This window comes from Larimichthys crocea, unplaced genomic scaffold, assembly GCF_000972845.2.
Source record: "Larimichthys crocea isolate SSNF unplaced genomic scaffold, L_crocea_2.0 scaffold268, whole genome shotgun sequence".
Taxonomy (NCBI): Eukaryota; Metazoa; Chordata; class Actinopteri; family Sciaenidae; genus Larimichthys; species Larimichthys crocea.
Window position 1 is genome coordinate 366,704 of NW_020853535.1, and position 18,531 is coordinate 385,234.

The window sequence follows — 18,531 nt, forward strand, 5'->3', positions numbered from 1 at the left end:
AGTGAATGGCAGCCTCAGCTCTGGGCTCAGGACCACCTCTGGCTGCAGCTCAGTGCGATCACTCAAGCAGAGCACCAAGTCTCTGCTCTCAGTCCTGGAACAGCATGTCTTCTCTTCAGCAAGTCTTCTCGTGTCACCACTGTAGATGTACAGTCAGGGTGTTTTAGCGTCTAAAATATTCAAAGGAACTGAATGAAGGAACACCGACTGCTCCTTGATGTCAGTTTTGTTTTTTTGCACTTAAGCACAGCTGTCTGTACAAAACAATATTTGCATGGTTCAGCATATGGACTGACTTATTAGGCAGCTCTTCTCTGACTCCATGCTTTGCAGATTGCTTAATCGCTGAGCCTCGTTCTATTTTTCAAGGGAGGCACCCGAAGTAAACTTCCCCACAGCACCATTCAGGTCCCTCTGCTGCAACAGTAGAAGTGCTGAATTTTGTTATCGCATGCTCTCCGTGTTTCTCGTTGCATCAGGAAATGCAGCAGGATGCTTATTTTGATGAGCCCTGTGGCTGAAAGCCAGTCAGTGGAGCTGCCTCTCTCTGCAAATCAGGACGTGTCCTACAGAAGTGATGAAGATGAACAGGGAGTCTTTATGATAAAAACTTTGTCTATTCCTGATGAAGTTCCACAGTGTAGGGAGATATTTCTTAATAATCAGGTTTTTATCCATACTACACATCGATCTGTCCTTCTATTTGTTTAGTTTTTTAAAGCAAAGACGTCAAACACAAAATGGAACATATAAACTCTGCTTTTTTCCTGCTGGGGGTTTTTGACCACTTCAGGATTCCACCCTTTGAAAAAAATAAAATAAATCTTTCCTCTCCGACATCTCGGCTCCATCTGCGATACAGACGCTAGTGACATATTCAGCGTAGCAAATCGATTATCTTTGTCAAAAGACGTCACGACAGCTCTCGGGCCTGGAGGCAGTAAGACAGCGAGTTGTTAGAATCTATTCAAGGATTTTTCTGTCCTTGTTAATATTGACACAGAACAGGCTATGAATGGAGACACCCACAGCACTCTGCAAGCAAGGCCTTCACTCAGTGCCCATTTTTTCAGCTACCTGCCTTAATCCCACCTCATTCCTTTTTCTTGTGTTAAGTCCTCTACAGTCTGACAGCTATGAGCTGTTTCTTGTCTTTTTATCCCTCGATCAGACATGAGATTTGGTTGGATTCTACTTAACCTGCATGCAGTCTAGTCACAACATGCAAACAAACAATCTAAAGAGAATCTAAGAGAGAAAACAAGTATATATTTAAAGTCAGGTATGGACCACCTAGACTGATGTGAACTGTGATCTTTGGAATCAGTTCAGAAAAATCGCATCAAACCATAACAGCTGAGATTAATGGCACAAGGAGATCTAAGTTGTCATAAATCGTGTCATCATCGTAGAACCAGATGTCAAATCTGTTTTTTTGAAATAACTCACCAACAAACACGTGTGAAAACATCTGGCACAGCGCGGAAAAAAATGTAAAGTTATTGTACAATAACAACAGGTTTTTGATGAGATAATTCTTTTAGCATGCTCATGGGAGTCATAGAAATCCTCCAGCTGCAGCATGGCAAATCAACATTTGACACTGGCGGCTTTGACTGTCGAGAGAAAAAGATTATCCGAAAGTGTGTGTGTGTGTGTGTGTGTGTGTGTGCGAGAGAGTAGAGAGACTGACTGAAGGCAAATCTCTTTGGTAGGTGTGCTTGTTTCTCTGTACAGTGTCAGCAGAGGTAAAGGAGTGAATAGTGACTCTGCATGTAGGAGGACGAGAGAGAGGGAGGACACAATAATGAGGTGTCGTGCCTCTCCAACATCTATTTTCATGTTCTTCATTTTTCATGCTTCATAATGGGAGCTGACACATTTCAATCAACCTGTCACGAAGTAAACTTTTGTGTCTTTTTAGATTCTCACAAAGTTCACCTCCTTCTTTCGTCCTTCCTCTTCCATCCACAGGGACACACACACACACACACACACACACACACACACACACACTGCCTTACAGTACTCTCTTGATCTCTCTTCATCTCACTATTCATGAAACAATAGAAGGACTCTTTCAGTTTGTAGTGACAGTGTATAGCGTGTATATAGCACAGCTCAAGGCCTATCTTGTGGTCTTTTTATCTGTTGTTTTGAGTTTGGGGGAGAGTTGTTTTCACTCACAGCAGGGTTTCACACCAACCAGGGTTCTAAGAATATTCAAGTCCATTTGTCAACATCATAAAACAATACTCATGTACATTGAAAGTGTTACTTGTCACTGCCATTTTTTCCTTTTGTCCATTATTGGCTGCAAAAAGAGATTTTGGAAACAAATTCAATGGAATGATCCGTAAATCAACTGGATGTCTTTCTTTCTTCAAATTTAAATTTAATTCAGAAAGATACCATCTGAATTCAAGAATCTTTTTTTTGTTGTTGTTGTGTTTTTTTAGAGGCTTGGTAGCTCACCTGGTGTCAAAGTCTTTATTGCAGAGCTGCATGTCCCCTACCACTGAAATTCCTTTAGGAAGTGGTCTCATCACAGGTAGTAAGGATCGATTACAGCGACCCATGACTCTTTGAATGTACATATGAGTGTGCGTGTAATGTCAACTGGAGCATGGGTATTTGTAAGCAATGATTGTTCCCCAACAGAAAAATGTCTTTATTAATTCAAAAGCTGTTCTGTCTCCCATTGACCTTTAGCTTGACTGTAGACATATTTGTGCCCATAGAGGAGTTCTGCCTCAAGGTTTTCTTTTTTCTTTAGAGCTAACACTGCAATATGTTATCTTAACATACAGACCCTGTCTTTTCAGGTTACCAGGCCCTTCCAGAGTACCTGCTGCAGGCAGCGGGGCCTCTAGGAGCCCGGGCTCATCCAACCTCAACCGTCGCAGCCAGAGCTTCAACAGCATCGACAAGAGCAAGCCTCTTCAGTATGCCAGCGGCAACGACAGAGGTGAGGGCAGCATATTAGTCTTTAGTGCCAAAGAGGGTGAAGTTGATGGAAGGTCGGGGCACCCATGTAACATTCTCCATCCCGGCCACTTGGTGGCACCACTCACTCAGACAGACAGAGCAGAGGGCTGCAGAGGAGCCCGGTCCCCCGCTTTGCCAATCTTAACCAGTGTGCTGAATCATCCCCAGTTCTTTATTCCAAGTGAGTTATAAAAGATGCCATTAAGTGGAGGCGCCGACAAATTTTCTCAGCGCGGCAAGAGGCGTTTGAGAGATGACCGGGGGGGCCAAATTCAGGCTGCCGCTCTGTCAAGCACGATGAAGCTAATGAGAGTGATTTTGTTTTTGAGAGAAGGGTTTCACAGTAGCTGACAGTCAGAGCGTATGGCTGTTTATTCAAGGCAAAATTGATTTTTCCCAAATAAATAGTTGTTTTAACGGCCTCTTCCTGTTGTGAAGGGTAAGTGTATCAGGACATAATGTTTTAATTACTTAATATCTCTGCTATTGACTCACTCATTAAAATAACTTTAAGATTTCCTTCTGGCTCTTTCAGAGGATTCATCATGCCTTATTGGCTCATACGGTGATAATAATTAAAACCTGCCACAATGCTCACAGTCATTTTAATAATTAAAAGCATTCCTGACGAGTTTAGGTTGTTATAATGACAACCTTTTGCTTCAGCTGGCATTATATGCAACCATATAATGTTTTCTAATGAGATCTCGATTTCAATCTTAACACACTGTCACTGAGGACAAACAGGATTCAGTCTGTAGAGTTGAGAGAGGATCAGTAGAAGGTGATGGAGGTGGAGGAGACATGCTCGGGCAGCCTCTAGCAATCTATCTTTTTGAATCTGTCTGTCTCTCTTTATTTTCAATCCTGAAAGTCCTAAGATGTGCACTCAGCCTTCTGATCTCTGTCTGAAACTTTTAACTCGTCAACCAAAGGGAGAGGGAAGTCAGCCAGAGATGATGGAAGTGAGAGGGTGAACAGGGAGTGTGTGATTGAGTGTTTGCAGCTTTGCAGAGCAAAGAGGAAGTGGACATTTTTGAAAAAACAATATATATAATATTAGTCTTTCTGGTTTAGTTGAATTCTAATAACAATAGCAATCATTTGTTTAAGTTTATCCTCATAAAACATTCAATCGATCAGTTTCTTTTCATTGTTTTGTGAAAATAGTTGGCCCTTTTTTTCAAAGGGTGCAAACGTCCTTTTCCAGGCCGTTCATACACAGTGCAGCTGAGTCTTGGCATGAGACAAACCTTGAGTTTGCAGAGATAAGTCACCAGGCTTTGGAGCTTCACTGCAGGAGACATGAAACAGTGTTTTGGTCTAAAAGTGGAGAGAGAGAAAAAAAAAGAAGAAATCAATTGTGGGGAAATGTCAGCAATGCAGACATTTCCCCACAATTGTGAAGCAGCAGAAGCAGCTAGCAGGGAGAGCAGAAGACAGAAACAATATAGGAAGTGTCTGCCACAAGCCGGTTTATACTTTACAGTTTTATCTGCCCCTGTCATGTAACACATCTTACATCCTGGTTTTTTTTTCACTTGTGGCTTTACAAACCTTTATTTTTGATATATATAAATACATTGTTCATATGTGAACAGATCTTTGATCTGAACACATGGTATCTGAATTTTCACAGTGAGGTTTGTCTCAGATTTCTGTCTGGCCCAGTGATGGCCCACACAGCCCGTTTACACTGGTCCCAGACACAGCAATGAATTACAGATCTGGTAGCTAGTGGCATATATCTCAGCAAATTTTATGACCAGAGCTGGCCCTGTTCCGGCCCTACATTGGAGCAGACAAGTTTCAGCACTGGTTCCAGATGTCAGCTTTGACTAAACCTTAAACAAACCACTTCATTAATACACACACTTGCTATATTTGGCCCAGATGAAAAATGCCTCAGCGATGACAGTATTATGAACAAATATTTATGTTTTTTTCACATCACGCCAAAACTGTAAAATGTCTTTCTCCAACAATCTTTTTTCCTCTATTCTCTTCCAGCATGTCCTCTTTTTTCCTCTCCTCACCTCTTCTCATCTCCTTCATCCACTCGTCTCCTCTCTTCCCCTTCTTCCCTGTTAGCACAGCATGTGTAGTGGTGTGTAAACATGTTAAATGAGTAAATTTAGCCAGTAAACACTGGGCCTGAACTCTGAACACTCGTAAACCACTGCCAGAAAAAAAGAGTGCTCAAACTTGTCTGGTCAAGGATATTCATTGCTGTTTTTGAGCTGAGTGTGTGAATCCAATGAGATATTTTTGTGCCATAAACAGATACAGTTAGTAGCTTTGTGTTACACCCCCGATTATGTCTAATCTTCCAATGATGGGGGCTACACACGAGTGGAATCATGTTTTTTTATTAAGGCATGCGTGGCCTCATGGGGATGAAGTGAACCCATTAGAGTGCAGCTCTGACCAGAGAGAACGAGAGCACAAAAGGGCACCGAAAGCATTACATCATTCTTGTTGCCATGCAACTATCTAATCAGCTTCAGCCAACTAAACCGAAGCATCAAAGGGCACGTTTACTTGTCGTCAGGAAAATTGGACTCCAGAAAGTCGGTGATTGTCCCACTTGTTGTTAGGGATGACGATGAGGAGGCAGTTGTGAAAGACTTCCTCCAGCGAGGCGATAATGTGTTATCTGCCTGACAGTGATGTAGTGGGGAGAGTGGCTAAAGTTGAAAGAGTTTAACAAAATCCATCTGAGAGATGGGAGAGGACAAAGGTCACTGCTGCATAACCAGCTGCAGCCTTTAAGTAACCAGTAAACATAAGGCACGTCCGTGCACGTCCTGTGTGTGAATGCTTGTCACTTGAATCCAGGCCTTCGGTTTCCCCGTGTCACCTGTCATGTAGCTTCAAACACCAGCCATGTGTGTATCTGTTAGCAAAGGGTCCACGACCGCCCCAGAAGAAGTGACATTTTATTCCTCGGCCACTGAGGCAAAAAAAAAAGAAAAGAAAAGAAAAGAAGAGTCTGTTGCCATGGCGACGACGAGTCACTGCATGGTGAAAAGTGTGGCGGCGATGCGATGCAGCCTCTAGGGTGAGGAAAGAGGAGTGTGTGGGGGGGGGGGTGTATAGATGGGGTTAATTGACACACAGACAAACACACACACACACACACACACATGTGAATGCTTGTAACCTTGTTCATTCACGTTCATACAGCACTATCTGTAAAGATGAGGGATGATACAGAGGACGCAGACACACACACACTGAACACATTAACACAGGAATAGATGCTCCTCATCCACATTTATAACAGTATCAGATTGCTGTCTCGACACACGGACACACACAGAAGATAGAAGATTAAGGTGTTGTTCCCTTACACCAGCTGATTTGTGAGTTTATCTGGTGAGGATCTGCTGGTTTCGACTAACCTCTGCTGATCTGAGATCAGAACCTTCAGAACTTATCTCAGCTTTCTAAGCTGCTAACTCATTACTGGAAAACAGCCGAGCGTCTTCCAGTTCACTGCACACAATATGTAAAAAAAAAAAAAAACTGTGTGTGTTCACACACAGACAAAGGGATGTTCTGCTGTTGTACGCACACACAGCTTCACTCACACATTCAGAGAAGACATGCACACACTTTTGTGCATGCTTGATTGGCCAGTTATTCAATTATTAAATACAGAACAATTTGAAATAAATACCAGAAAGTCTTCAGATAACTACCAACAGCTGAGGAGTGATATTTAAAAAATTGTTGAAAAATTGATATTTAAAAAACAAAATTGTTTTACCCAAACTCATCTCATATTTATGGCCTAATAGATCAATAATGCTTCAACCAGAAATAGATTCTGTACACGGTATATGTACAGAGTGTTTGAGTTGATGTATTGATGCTTTGCTTGCCAAAGTGACGGTCGATTGTTTCCTGAAATTCTTTCAGCAATACATTCATGACACAATGAGCTTCAGCAGCAGTAGTTTGACACAGTAAAGAAATGCACAGATTTAAATGAGTGAATTTTCTCTCTTGCAGTCCTAATGGTGAAGAAATATGAATTGCCTGTCTCGACATATGGAGGTAAAGAAATGCCTCAGGTCATCTAGACATTTTACAGTTTGGTGTTAGATTGTATTTTATAGAAAAGTGTCTGACAGATTGCACTTTTCCTTCTGGATGTGACACGATGCATTGAGGCATTTTCGGGCATGTTTTAAAGAATATTGTCAGAAGTGTAAGTCGGTTAGTCTCTTGACCCCGGCCACAGCTGAAGCTGTACACTCCCTCCTGCCCGCCCGCCTGCCTGAAGGGGCTTTAAACTGCAGACTGGAGGTGCATCATGGCCAGCTGAACCCTGCTCACTGCGCTGACTGACAGTCAGACAGACACTCAGTCTAATGGTGCATAACTTCATGCTGTCACTCTGTCACCATCTTCACTTTATTCCGGCCCCATCTCTAATTCTGCCTTTCCTTTTCTTTTCTCACTATTATCTGCCCCTCTTTTCCTCTCATGACTCATATCCAAATACATTTCTATCCATCTTTGCCTCCCTGTCCTCTGTTGTGTCCATCTTCCTCAAATACCTACCTGTCAGGTCGTGCATCTGCATGTCTGTGAGAGAGAGGGAGGGAAAGAGGAATGCTGATGGCCAGGAAAAGTGGGGTGTGTGTAAAAGGTCAACACTCAGCAGCAGAAGCTAAAGCATTTATTTAACACGCATGATGGATGTTTATGTGCTCTGTGTGTGTATGTGTGTGTGTGGTTTGGCTCAGCAGTTATATTTTCATAGCACCGTTTGAGGGAAAATCTGGTAGAAGTAAACAGCTTTGTAATGCATCATAGCTCAGCGTTGAGGCCTGTGATTGAACAAATGCCAGTGAATGTGATAAGTGGTCAAACTACAAAAGCTTTGAAATGTAGTTAGTATCTGATTATTTGTGAATATTTCATAGTTTTTGCAAATTCAGTCATCCTCACCAAAACAGTTAACACAAGTTACCTTTTAAGTGACAAATCTAACCTGAAATCCACACAGTGTAATGTACCTTGCCAGTTTTCTCATATGTATAGTTAAAAGCTAAATGTAAGTGACATGGTGAGCATATATTTCCAGCAGCTACAAGTGTGATTGCAGAGAACATTTTGATATGAGTCCCTCAATCAAAGGTTTTTTTAGTCTAGTGCTGTCAATTTTTAAACAATCATACCAGGAGAAATCACTGCTGCATCAATATGGAAGACATTTTCTGAGTTGAGGTTGCAGTGCTCCCCCTTTTTTTATTAAGTGCAAAAGCTCTCTTTCTTCTTCCTACTACACTCCCTATCTACATGTATAACAAGCGGTTTGAATACAATCCCAGAATAATTCTAGGCAGAAGAAGGGAAACTTCCTTAACCAGAACACTAAATTAAAAATACCTCCTCAAACTCCTCGAACATATTGATCTTTAAAGACGGATGGTGTTGAACAGTGACTCTGGGGGCGGATGGTTTCTTTTCCTCCTATGTTAACATAGCTGGTGTAATCTCTTTAGTTGTCATAGCTACAACGTGATGGCCTGTCCCTTATCACCACTGTTATCCACCTGCAAACATGCTGCGACAGGCCTCTATACAGTAGAAGCGTAAATCAGGAGGTGAAAGTCTACAACAGGAAGTTATAACACACTTGAGTCCTTCGAGACAACAGAGTAATAATAACAATGAAATCCTTTCTTTGAACCCAGCTTGCTAATATTGGGAATAAGCTCTCAATTTATTTTTATTTTTTTGACTTCACACAACACTGAAAACTCTGAGTTTCCCATTTTCACTTGACTTTTGAGCTGAATGTGTCTAAAACTAGAAGAAGACTCTGTTTGAAATCCATCCCACGACCTGTGAAAGTGTGTTTTCTCCAAAATTTTTGGTTTACTTAGAAAAATCCTAATGCATACTACAACTGTATGAAAATGTTCCAAAATATTAGTCTTACATGAATGGACAGAACAGAATTCAAACAAATTGCAGGAAACCTCCAAGAAAGATAATGTGATTTACATACTTAATCCTTATTCCAATCCATATTCCAATATCTTTACTACTTTAATAAACACCCTGTTCTCTTTCTCTTCTTCTCTGGTTCAGAAGCAGTGAGGGGTATCCCAGCACCCGGCGGGATGAACGGGAGCGGTATGGGTGGGGCGGTCCCCACCAGCCTCAGCGGGCAGCAGCTGGCCTCTGCCATCCCCTCACCCAGCACTGGCAAGTCCTGGCGCAGCAAGTCCATGAACCTCAAGCACAGTGCCACTTCGTCCATGCTGGCAAGCCCCACGCACTCGCCCTCCCCCACACATTCACCCCAGGCCTCTGAAGGACTTCTGCCACACGGAAGCGATGGGTCAAAAGTAGGGCCGGCAGGCGGTGGTGGACCCCAGAGGTCGATGCTGGAAAAGTTCCGCCTGATTAACCCTAGGTCGGCTTCGCGAGCGTCGCCGTCTGTGGCAGACATGGCGCTGCAGGAGGAGGACGACATGTCGGAGTACGGGGAGGACGGACTGACGCCCACGGGGTCGGTGTGTGGCAGCAGCAGTAGCAGTGCTACAGCAAAACAAATGCCTACCAAGACCCCAGCATCGTCCCTCACTGCACCAAGCAAGACTTCCTCTTCTTCTTCCCCTTCCCCTTCATTTTCAAAAGCCAGGTCCATGTCCAAAGACAAGGAGGACAAAAGCAAGTCTGTGAAATCTTCTAAGGACAGCTCTCCACCCAAAGAGGAGCGCGAGTTTGCAGACCCCACCAAGAAGAACTCCAAAATCGCCAGCCTCATCCCCAAGGGAGGGAAGCCATCATCCGGAAAGAAAGATGGCGGCTCCTCGGCTTCCAGCGGCATCCCTAAGCCAGGACTTAAAGCTCCCTCCACCACCACGTCCAAGCCTCAGAGTCAGACACAGAGCCAAAGCCAGGCCTCCTTAAACAGCAGCGGTAACATGCGGGGTGGAGAGGGGGAGAGGGCCAAGCTGACGAAAGGAGGACAGGGCGGGAGTTTCTACATACAGCGCTCCATCGGAGGCCCAGAGGGCAAAAGGACCAGCATGACCTCCTCCACCAGCACCTCAGCCCTGTCTGGGTCCAGTGGGATGCTGGGAGGAGGAGGAGGGGGAGGAGGAGGTGGTGGTGGTGTTGGAGGAGGAGGAGGAGGAGGAGCAGCGCTTGGAGGGAATGGAGTAGTTCAACTTCCTCAGCAGCAGCAGCACAACCACCCCAATACTGCCACTGTGGCCCCCTTCATGTACAGGTGAGATGTTTATTTTCAATTTATCGACCCCGTTTTCACAGTCATACCTGCGCACATTTAGACACGCAAGCATCCACTGTATTCACAGACACACACCCATGAAATCCTGGAGCACTCCCAGTGATCAGCTGGCGCTCCCCACTGTGCATCTTGCTCTCGCCTCCACATCTCTTCACAGTCATTACAGAACAAATTAACATCCACTGCCTGCCACTTGCCAAAGCCTATTATTTAACTGTCTGGGATTCATCTTTGATGTGAGAATCCAGACACTGGCATCGTCAGGAACTCTCTCCCCTCCTCTTCATTCAACCGATGTTGTTTTGATGCATGCAGCAGGCGCATGGTTCCCTGACGTTACAGCCATCAGAGGTGCAAAAGTGGGTAAATCTGCCCAGCAGGGCTGATTTTCTCTCACAACAGCAGAGGTAATCCAAGGGGGGAAAAAATGGAAGCGCTGCCAAAATCTCTGGGATGCCTTTGTGCTCAGAGAGAAAGAGAGTTAGGAATCCCATTAAACAAGACTTAATCCTTCAACCCTTTGCTCCCACTCTCGTCTTCCTCCTCCGTGGTGCACAGTCATCTCTGCCACTTTTGGCGGTGCCTCTCTCGAGCATTAGCATTGCTTTAATCCCACACATTTAGTGAGTTAAAAACTACTGCAGCTATCAGTCCTAGGCAGATAGTGACTGATAGTCAGCGATGAAGAAGGGAGGAAAACCAAAACTGTAAAAGCACACACAGCCCACTCGATGAGCACAGAGTAAACGAGAAAACTCTGAACAGAGAAAGTGTAAACCATCTGTGATGTCACCCACAGGTTTCTGAGAGAACATTTTGAAACCCGCCTTACATTTACCACTTGCTGCCATTTGTGTCAGAGACTAGGGCTGGAAATTTCAATTAAGACTACTAGAGCTGCTCCCAAACATTTACCCTAGCTGATCTTTCTTCAGAAATGACACCAAATGTGCATTAGTTGTTAAGAGACAAGAGCCATTATGAAGCTCAAAATCTGTCAACGCCATGTTGGCAATCCTGCTTCTTTCCTCCTTCCGGCTAATTAAAAAATCAGCCATGACGTGGATCATCAGCAGACCTGAGGCAGGCTGAATGACACCAAACAAGCCATCTGTAACGGCACCTACCTGTCAATCAAAGTGGCCATGCTGTTATCTATGCAGTACAGTTGTCATGAACGGGGAATTTAGCTACAGAGACCAAAACAGTTTTTTGTACCAGGCTGTAAACATGTTTATTTCTGCTGTGGAGTTGGACAGTTGTGAAGTTTTAACATGGAGGCTTATGGAGATTGACATGTTCTTTAGCCAGCCTCAAGTGGACGTTTGAGGAACTGCAGTTTTGGCACTTCCACGTCGGCTTTACTTCACAGCCACGGAGATTGCTGCTTGGTCCTTTGACATGTTTGTATGCTTGTTATTTTCAACATGTTAAATAATAATATATTTGAACTAGGTCTCATTGTTGGTGCTGTACAAAAAGCTTATGAAGCCCCTGGTTTTATTAGCACCTTGTTCTTGCCTTTAAAGCTTGCTGCAGTTTCTCCCCTCTATCTTCAGCCTGCCCTTGCTATAAATGTCCGTCCTCAGCAGCAGGCCTCTCCCACTGCCGTCAGCATGCAGACAGTAAGTGTAAAGACCTCCTGCTGTGCTGCAATTTACCATCATTTTCAGCCCAATTAGGCATCTTTGTCTTGGTCTGTTTCTCTGTCTACGCCCACCTCAAGTTGTTGCCTCCGCCAAGTCTAATAGACCAGTGTGTTTGAGGGCCTTCACTGCAGTTAGTGTGCAGAATTGATTTTTGCCCCCCTCCACACACACACAGTTTGCAGTGTCGTTGTATCCTCCATGTCCTCCTCTGCTCCCGTCAACAGATGGAAATTATTTTACAAAATTGGTACTGTTTAAATCACACAACCAGAAAAAAATCAGAGCTTACTTGAATCTTTACCCTTCCCCTTAAAATAATAATCATTTGTTACTGCAGCAGTCACCTTCTCCACGTATATCTGCTTTCTCATGTTGGTCCTTTGTGGCATTCAGCTGTTTTGGTGAATATCTGTCTCTGCATCTGTGAGTCCACCGAAGTGAGGGAAGAAAAAAAAAAGCTTTTTCACACGAGCTGAAGTCACAGGCTGATGCTGCTGTCGCAAATGGGAGCCAATTTTTATCTGCAGCTCTGCAGGTGGTGGTGGTCCCTGGAGTGTGAGTGTGAGTGTACGTGTTTGCGTATATGGGAGGGCATATACTATACAGTAGCTTGTGCTTAGGTCTGTCTGTGTGTGCTAGAAGCGTGTGTGTAGCAGGATTTTAATGTGTGTTGACATGCTTTTCACCGTGTGAGAGAGGGTGTATTTCATTGTGTTTAACTGCGTGTCTAGCTCGCTGTCAGTCTGTTTTCTACATATGTGGTTTTGTGTTCCCTCGCGCGTGTGTCGGACTGTTATCTCACAGAGTGCATTGAACTCTATCTTTGTTTCAGATGAGCAAACAAACAGTGGAGCGTGATGCAGCTCAAGGTTGAGGAGGAGAGGCAGACGCACCCAAACACACATTTCATGCACACACACATGGAGGCGCTCACAGAAAACGTCTCATCAGAGAGCATCCCCTCCTCCCTTTAGAGGTCCATCTGTTGAATATGTGACTGAGACCCAAAACTGACTCAGAAATTCAAAGTGTTTAACATCACAGAAACACGACGACAGGCAAAGAAGTGAAGACTGTGTCTGTTGCTCTAAATCAAACACTAAAATCTCTGATACTGGTTCTCTTAAATTCCAACAGATGCATCTGCTTGTCTCATTATCAGCACTGTACCATTTTAGCCACTCCACACACCATAAAGGATTCATGTGAGACTAAATTTGTAATGTGATTGTAGACTTTATGCCTCATTAAACTACACCCAAATGGTACAGAGGAAACTTTCAACCTTAGAACTATGTCCTCTTGAGCTAGTTAATTGGAGGCACTGGTAAATCGTTGTTGGAAAAAATATATTAGATGAACCATCAGCGTCGATCACAGGAAAACAACTGCCGGGTTTTCAATCAACCCAAAAGGGCACATATTACCCCACTGCTCATTGAGCTTCACTGGCTGCCTAATGGTCGCCTACAAAGTAGTTCTTCACCCACCTACCTGAATGCCCTTATACAGGCATATGTTACCTCCTGACAGTGGCGCTCCTTAAATGAATGATGCCTGGCTCTCCCACCTGTTTGCTTAGGACAATCCAAACTTTTCTTGTCTGTTGTTCCCCGTCGGTGGAATGTGCTACCAGTTCCTACCAGATCAGGGGCTTCTCTCTCTACCTTTATAAACCTCCTGAAGACCCAGCTCTTCAGGGAGTACCTCCTCTCCTAGCACTACCAATACCTGGACCCCCCTCTACAACTGTCACAATACTTATTGCTGCACTAACATGTCCTTGTCACACTGTACCTTGATTGTTTCCCTTTTTTGTTAGTCGCTTTGGATAAAAGTGTCAGCTAAATGACTGGATGTAAATGCAAACAGATCTGTTCTTTTCTCTTCTTTCAGTGAAGAAATACTAGTTCTAATACTGATATAACTAGCAGCATCTATGCTAACCTCTTAACACTTCTGACACATCTAACGTTAAACATGCCTGTAGCTCAGTAACTGTAGCTGTAGCTGCCAGTAGAGATGAGACGCTGATTGATCTGTAACCACTGTGATCATCTGCTGAGGCTGCCAGCTCTCAAAGTTACAGAAATGATATAAAGTTATAAGCTATTAGAATAGGTTTGACTGCTGTAGAATACCAATCATTTTGAAATCTTTGAATTGTATTAGAAAATAGCTTGAACCTGTCTGTCCTTCATCAGCAAGGACCCCCCCCCCCCCCCCTTTCATGGCTGCTTTGAAATGACTGCAGTGGCTATAGTGCAGCTCAAGTACACCACATCCCTCAGCCTGTCTCTGTAACTGCTGTGTTTTGTCTGTTCTTTGTGCCTCCAGGACATTCTCAGAAAACGACTGCACCATGGTGGCCCCGGCCGACCCCTGCCTCAGCCCCACCAAGGGAGAACTGGTCTACAGCAAGACAGCCAAACAGTGCCTGGAGGAGATATCAGGTACAGAGGGTCAGCACACACGCTGTGGGCTCTGCATTATGTGATATTTCTCTGTGTGGGTGTGTGAATGTGCACATGACTCTGTGCATTAACCATTTTTTTCTGTAGTCCTTATCATATATATAAATATTATTTGCTGCTGAGCATCTATATTTATCCAACGCTGACCTGTCTGCTGCTGCAGTCTGTCTCTACATGCAAGAGGACTTGTTGGACTTGTTCAGACGATGCATTTATCCTATTTGGGAAATATAAGAACTGGTTTAGCTCACATTTAGACTGATCTATTACATTATGGATTAGCTGCTGTACCTGGCATTAGTGAGAGCAGGCTGCAGGCTCTGTTGCAGTGTTAATGGAGGATAGGTAAAAGGTAGCTGCAGGACGGGGAGAGTTTTTGAGGCTGTATTTGTGGTTAGCACAACGTAGTGGTATCACGCACTTGTTACCCTGTAGTGTGTGTGTGTGTGTGTGTGTATGTGCGGAGACTTGTGTGTTTACTGGGGGGATCCCTGCCCCCGCTGGTTTCATGTAGCGAAGGGAAAAGGTCAGTGCTGACAGACGGACACAGGGAGCATCTGCAGCTCCTTGTTTACATCCCTGCAGGCTGCCATCATGTGTTACAATTCCAGTGAGGATTCGCGACCAGTCGTATGACACAACATAGCATGAACATTTCATATATGTTTCCAGCCTCAGCAGAGGGGTGGCTTTTACAGTGTTTGATACATCTAGTGCATATTTTTATCCAAAGCTCCTACAGTGCCATTAGTTCAGATATTTGATCCAGATGGAGGGATGCATAGATGAAACGACAATGGAGCATGAAAAGTGTGTAAAAGAGGAGTTTTAAGCTTTAAGGAAACAGAGAAATTGTTTTAGTAAAGGTAGTGGTGTTGAGAATAAGAAGGTAGAATCAGAAACAGGAACATATTTTGATCATTCTCTGTATTTGAGTTTATGATCCTTTTCAACTGTAATTGCCAAAACATCTATATACAACCCAAAAGTGCTGCTCAAAATGAAATTGTGCTGTTTGTTTGCAAAGAGCGAAGACTGCAAGCGTCTTTATTGTCCTTTAATTACAGTCAGCGGACATCTGCACGATTGAGCTTCTGCAGCTCAGAGGTCAGGATCGAGGGACGTTGGACCAGTTTGAAGGAGTTTCTAACCGCAAACTGAAATTCCTGACAAGGAGCAGGATGAGAGGTTAAACCAGGCAACACACCAACACAAGCTGAAGATTTAGTGTCACAACTTTGCGTTAAAGATCTTTGCATATCCTGACCAGTCAATGTCGACTGGTTTGATCAACAGTTTGTTTTTCAGCGATTTAAGTTTCTGTGGATGCTATGAATGTCTGTAAATCATTTGGATTTGACATTTTTAGTCGCTCATTTCTAATGAAACTGTATCTTTATAATAACAGAGATAATAGAGGTCAACTCGGATGATAAATCAAGCAAACAGCTAACTTACTGAAAAATAAGATGTCAAGTCCAAAGCGCCTACAAAGCGCAGCGTGCACAAACAACCGCGTGTGATTGCAGGTTTGGTTTGTCAGGTTGGCAGTGACATTCCGGACATTTTGCTCTGGTCGCGGCTTTTCCCAAACCCGTCATTTGAAGGACAAAATTAGACTGCAGCGCTGACCGTTCCCTTTGTTTGGGGTCCATTTCAAACACTTGCTTTTTGTTGTCACACGTTTCATGGTCGTTTCACATCCTTGTTGTTTTTTCCGATTCTTTCCCCATAGAGGGGCAGAAAAGAGACTGAGTGAAGGAAATTCAAGTGTATGCACGCCACGGACACCACATGACAATACATATGTTGGTTTAAGGTTTTGTGAGCAGCCATGGTTAAGCTCTGAAGTAAGCACACTAATATGCAAATCAGGCGTTCACAGTGTAAACATGATTAGGATAACCTTGGTTATGGTTTCAGAGGCTTCCAGTGCCTACTATCTACTGGTAACCAGGGTTAAAATATGTGTGGAAGACAGCTGTGACTAATAACGACAGGGCTAATAAAGCTTGCAGTGATTGATGGGGGATATGTTGGTTCTGTGGTCTCATTGTTGATCCATGATAAGCTGCGGGCTCGCTGTTTTAGCTCCTCAAGATAGCATTTAATTAAGTCGGGCGGCCGCCGTGGTGCAGCGGGGGCTGCAAGCTTACAGGTGCACTGTCCAAACAACTCACTGTCACACTGCGAGCAAAAGATAGAGGCAGACAGAGAGGGTGTAGGATAGTGCAAAGGGAGAAGAGATAAAGGCTGGGAAGGGGAGGGAAGTGAACAGAAAGTGAGAGAATGAGAGGGATTAAGAGGAAGAGAGGATGATGAACACAGGGAAGGAGGGCTGAGAGAGAAAAAGAGAGAGGAGAGAGAGTGCTGCAGGCTGCATGTTGGAATGAACAAGCAGACCGAGAGCTACGCAAGCCTGTTCGCCGGCTTCACCAGCCCGTTCATTCTCCGCTGTGAGGAGAGAGGGACCGTCAGAGGGGAGGCGGCAGAAGTGTGGCAGCGAGGTGGTAATTAAAGGAGAGACAGAAGGTAGAGGGAGCGAGAGATAAGAGTGGATGAAAAGAGACTGTCATTTAATAGGAGGGAGAGATAAAGGGGGAGTGTGAGTGCAGGAGGCAGAGAGAGAGAACGTGTTGGTGAGGGAAGGGAGATGTAGCGACTCCGTTCATCCACGCCCCTGACTGTGGTGGAGGAAGAGAAAGGATCCAGGAAGACAGAGAGACAACATGAGGACAGGAGAAGGAGTGGAAAATGAATGTGTGTGCTTCGCTCTACGTCTGACCATGAGTATGGGCTGGCTCGAGGATGGATCTGGATTCTACCTACATGCCTGAGAGGGAGGTTTTCTCTCCGCTCTTCGCCCTGCGCTTGCTTTCCCTCCAACCCTCTGAAGTGTGGACCTCAGTCAGGAGGCGTGGGACGTGGAGACACATCTCTCTGCCTCCTCCGTCCTCCGGTTCCTCCTTCCATCCATCTGCTCTTTCAGCGACAGCGTGGCCAAGATGTGAAACAGAGACAGGTAGATCCACTTGCAAGTAGTTTCACCCACTGAGCCACCGGAGGCGAAAAGGTAAGCCGAGAAAAGGGAGGGGAGCGGTGAGCAGAGATGAAGAGAGGAGCAGAGTTCTCTGTGTATCAGGGGGGCAGCCCGGCTCGGCGGCCTCCCCAGCCTCTCCCCGACAACCTCAACCTGCGGATCAAGCAGCGCTCACTCACAAACCTGACCCTGCTCAGTGATGGTGAGCAGCGGGTTTACTCCTTCGAGCTTGATGAGCCACCACCTCGTCTGTCACAGCCTCAGAGCTCTTTAGTGTACTCGTCCTCCACACAGCGGGCAGGAGGCAGCCTGCAGGGAAGCCCCAGGAAGGAGGTGGTCACCAGGGGCGGAGGTGCACGGGGCACCAGAGCTCGATCCCTGTCGCTCTCCCTCACCAAGGTGCTCTCTCAGTCAGAACACTCCCTTATCCCTGTCCCCTGGCGGTGCACGGGCGCAGGCGGGAGGCCACAGCGGGCGTCATATAGTGGCCACTCACGGGTCGAGCTGGGACGGGCATCCAGAGAGGAGGGAGGGACAGATGAAGAGGGCAGCAGCGGGCGTTCAGATGAAGAGCCAGCAGCAGGCAGGGGTGGAGGGAAACGGGCAGGCAAGGAGAAGGATGGAGGGTACTGGGCAGAGGAGGAGGTTTCAGGGGGAGGTCCTCGAGAAGGAACGGCTCAGCTGGATAAGGAGGTGATCCTCACCATGCTGGGCGACCTGGAGAAGGTGCTGCACACACAGCCTCGCCCACGTAAGTTAACACAGTCAGAAAAGTCCAGGAAATGAGCATGAATGTGGAGAGCACAATAAATCTGAAGACTCAGCATGTAGCTATTACTATGACAAATCCATGAATTAGAAGCTTTGTACAGGAAGTAAAATAACTTAGATTAAAATGAAGTTTTTGTTGAAGTTCAAAAAAGCAAACCTGAGCAGAACGTTAAAATGTCAGAGCAGAAAAAGCTTCAATAAGCTGGTTATTTTCTTAATCCTCAGAATGTGGAAGCAGAGCGCACTATTAGCATTTTAAGACATTACTTAAAAGAAATTTGTGAGGCAAGGCTGTAAAAGCACACACGCCCTCCCTCATGAATGATT

At 44.9% G+C, this 18,531-nt stretch overlaps 1 protein-coding gene across 8 annotated transcripts in view; it reads left to right on the forward strand.

Annotated features, from left to right (window-relative positions):
- Positions 1–18,531, forward strand: part of nav3 (neuron navigator 3) — a 399,859-nt gene that overhangs the window by 308,713 nt on the left and 72,615 nt on the right. For all 8 annotated transcript variants that reach the window (XM_019265607.2, XM_027275946.1, XM_019265602.2 and 5 more), the window contains 3 exons: positions 2,826–2,968; positions 9,100–10,249; positions 14,257–14,372. In XM_019265607.2, the coding sequence (XP_019121152.1) occupies positions 2,826–2,968; positions 9,100–10,249; positions 14,257–14,372 (1,409 nt within the window). The remainder of the gene's footprint in view (positions 1–2,825; positions 2,969–9,099; positions 10,250–14,256; positions 14,373–18,531) is intronic.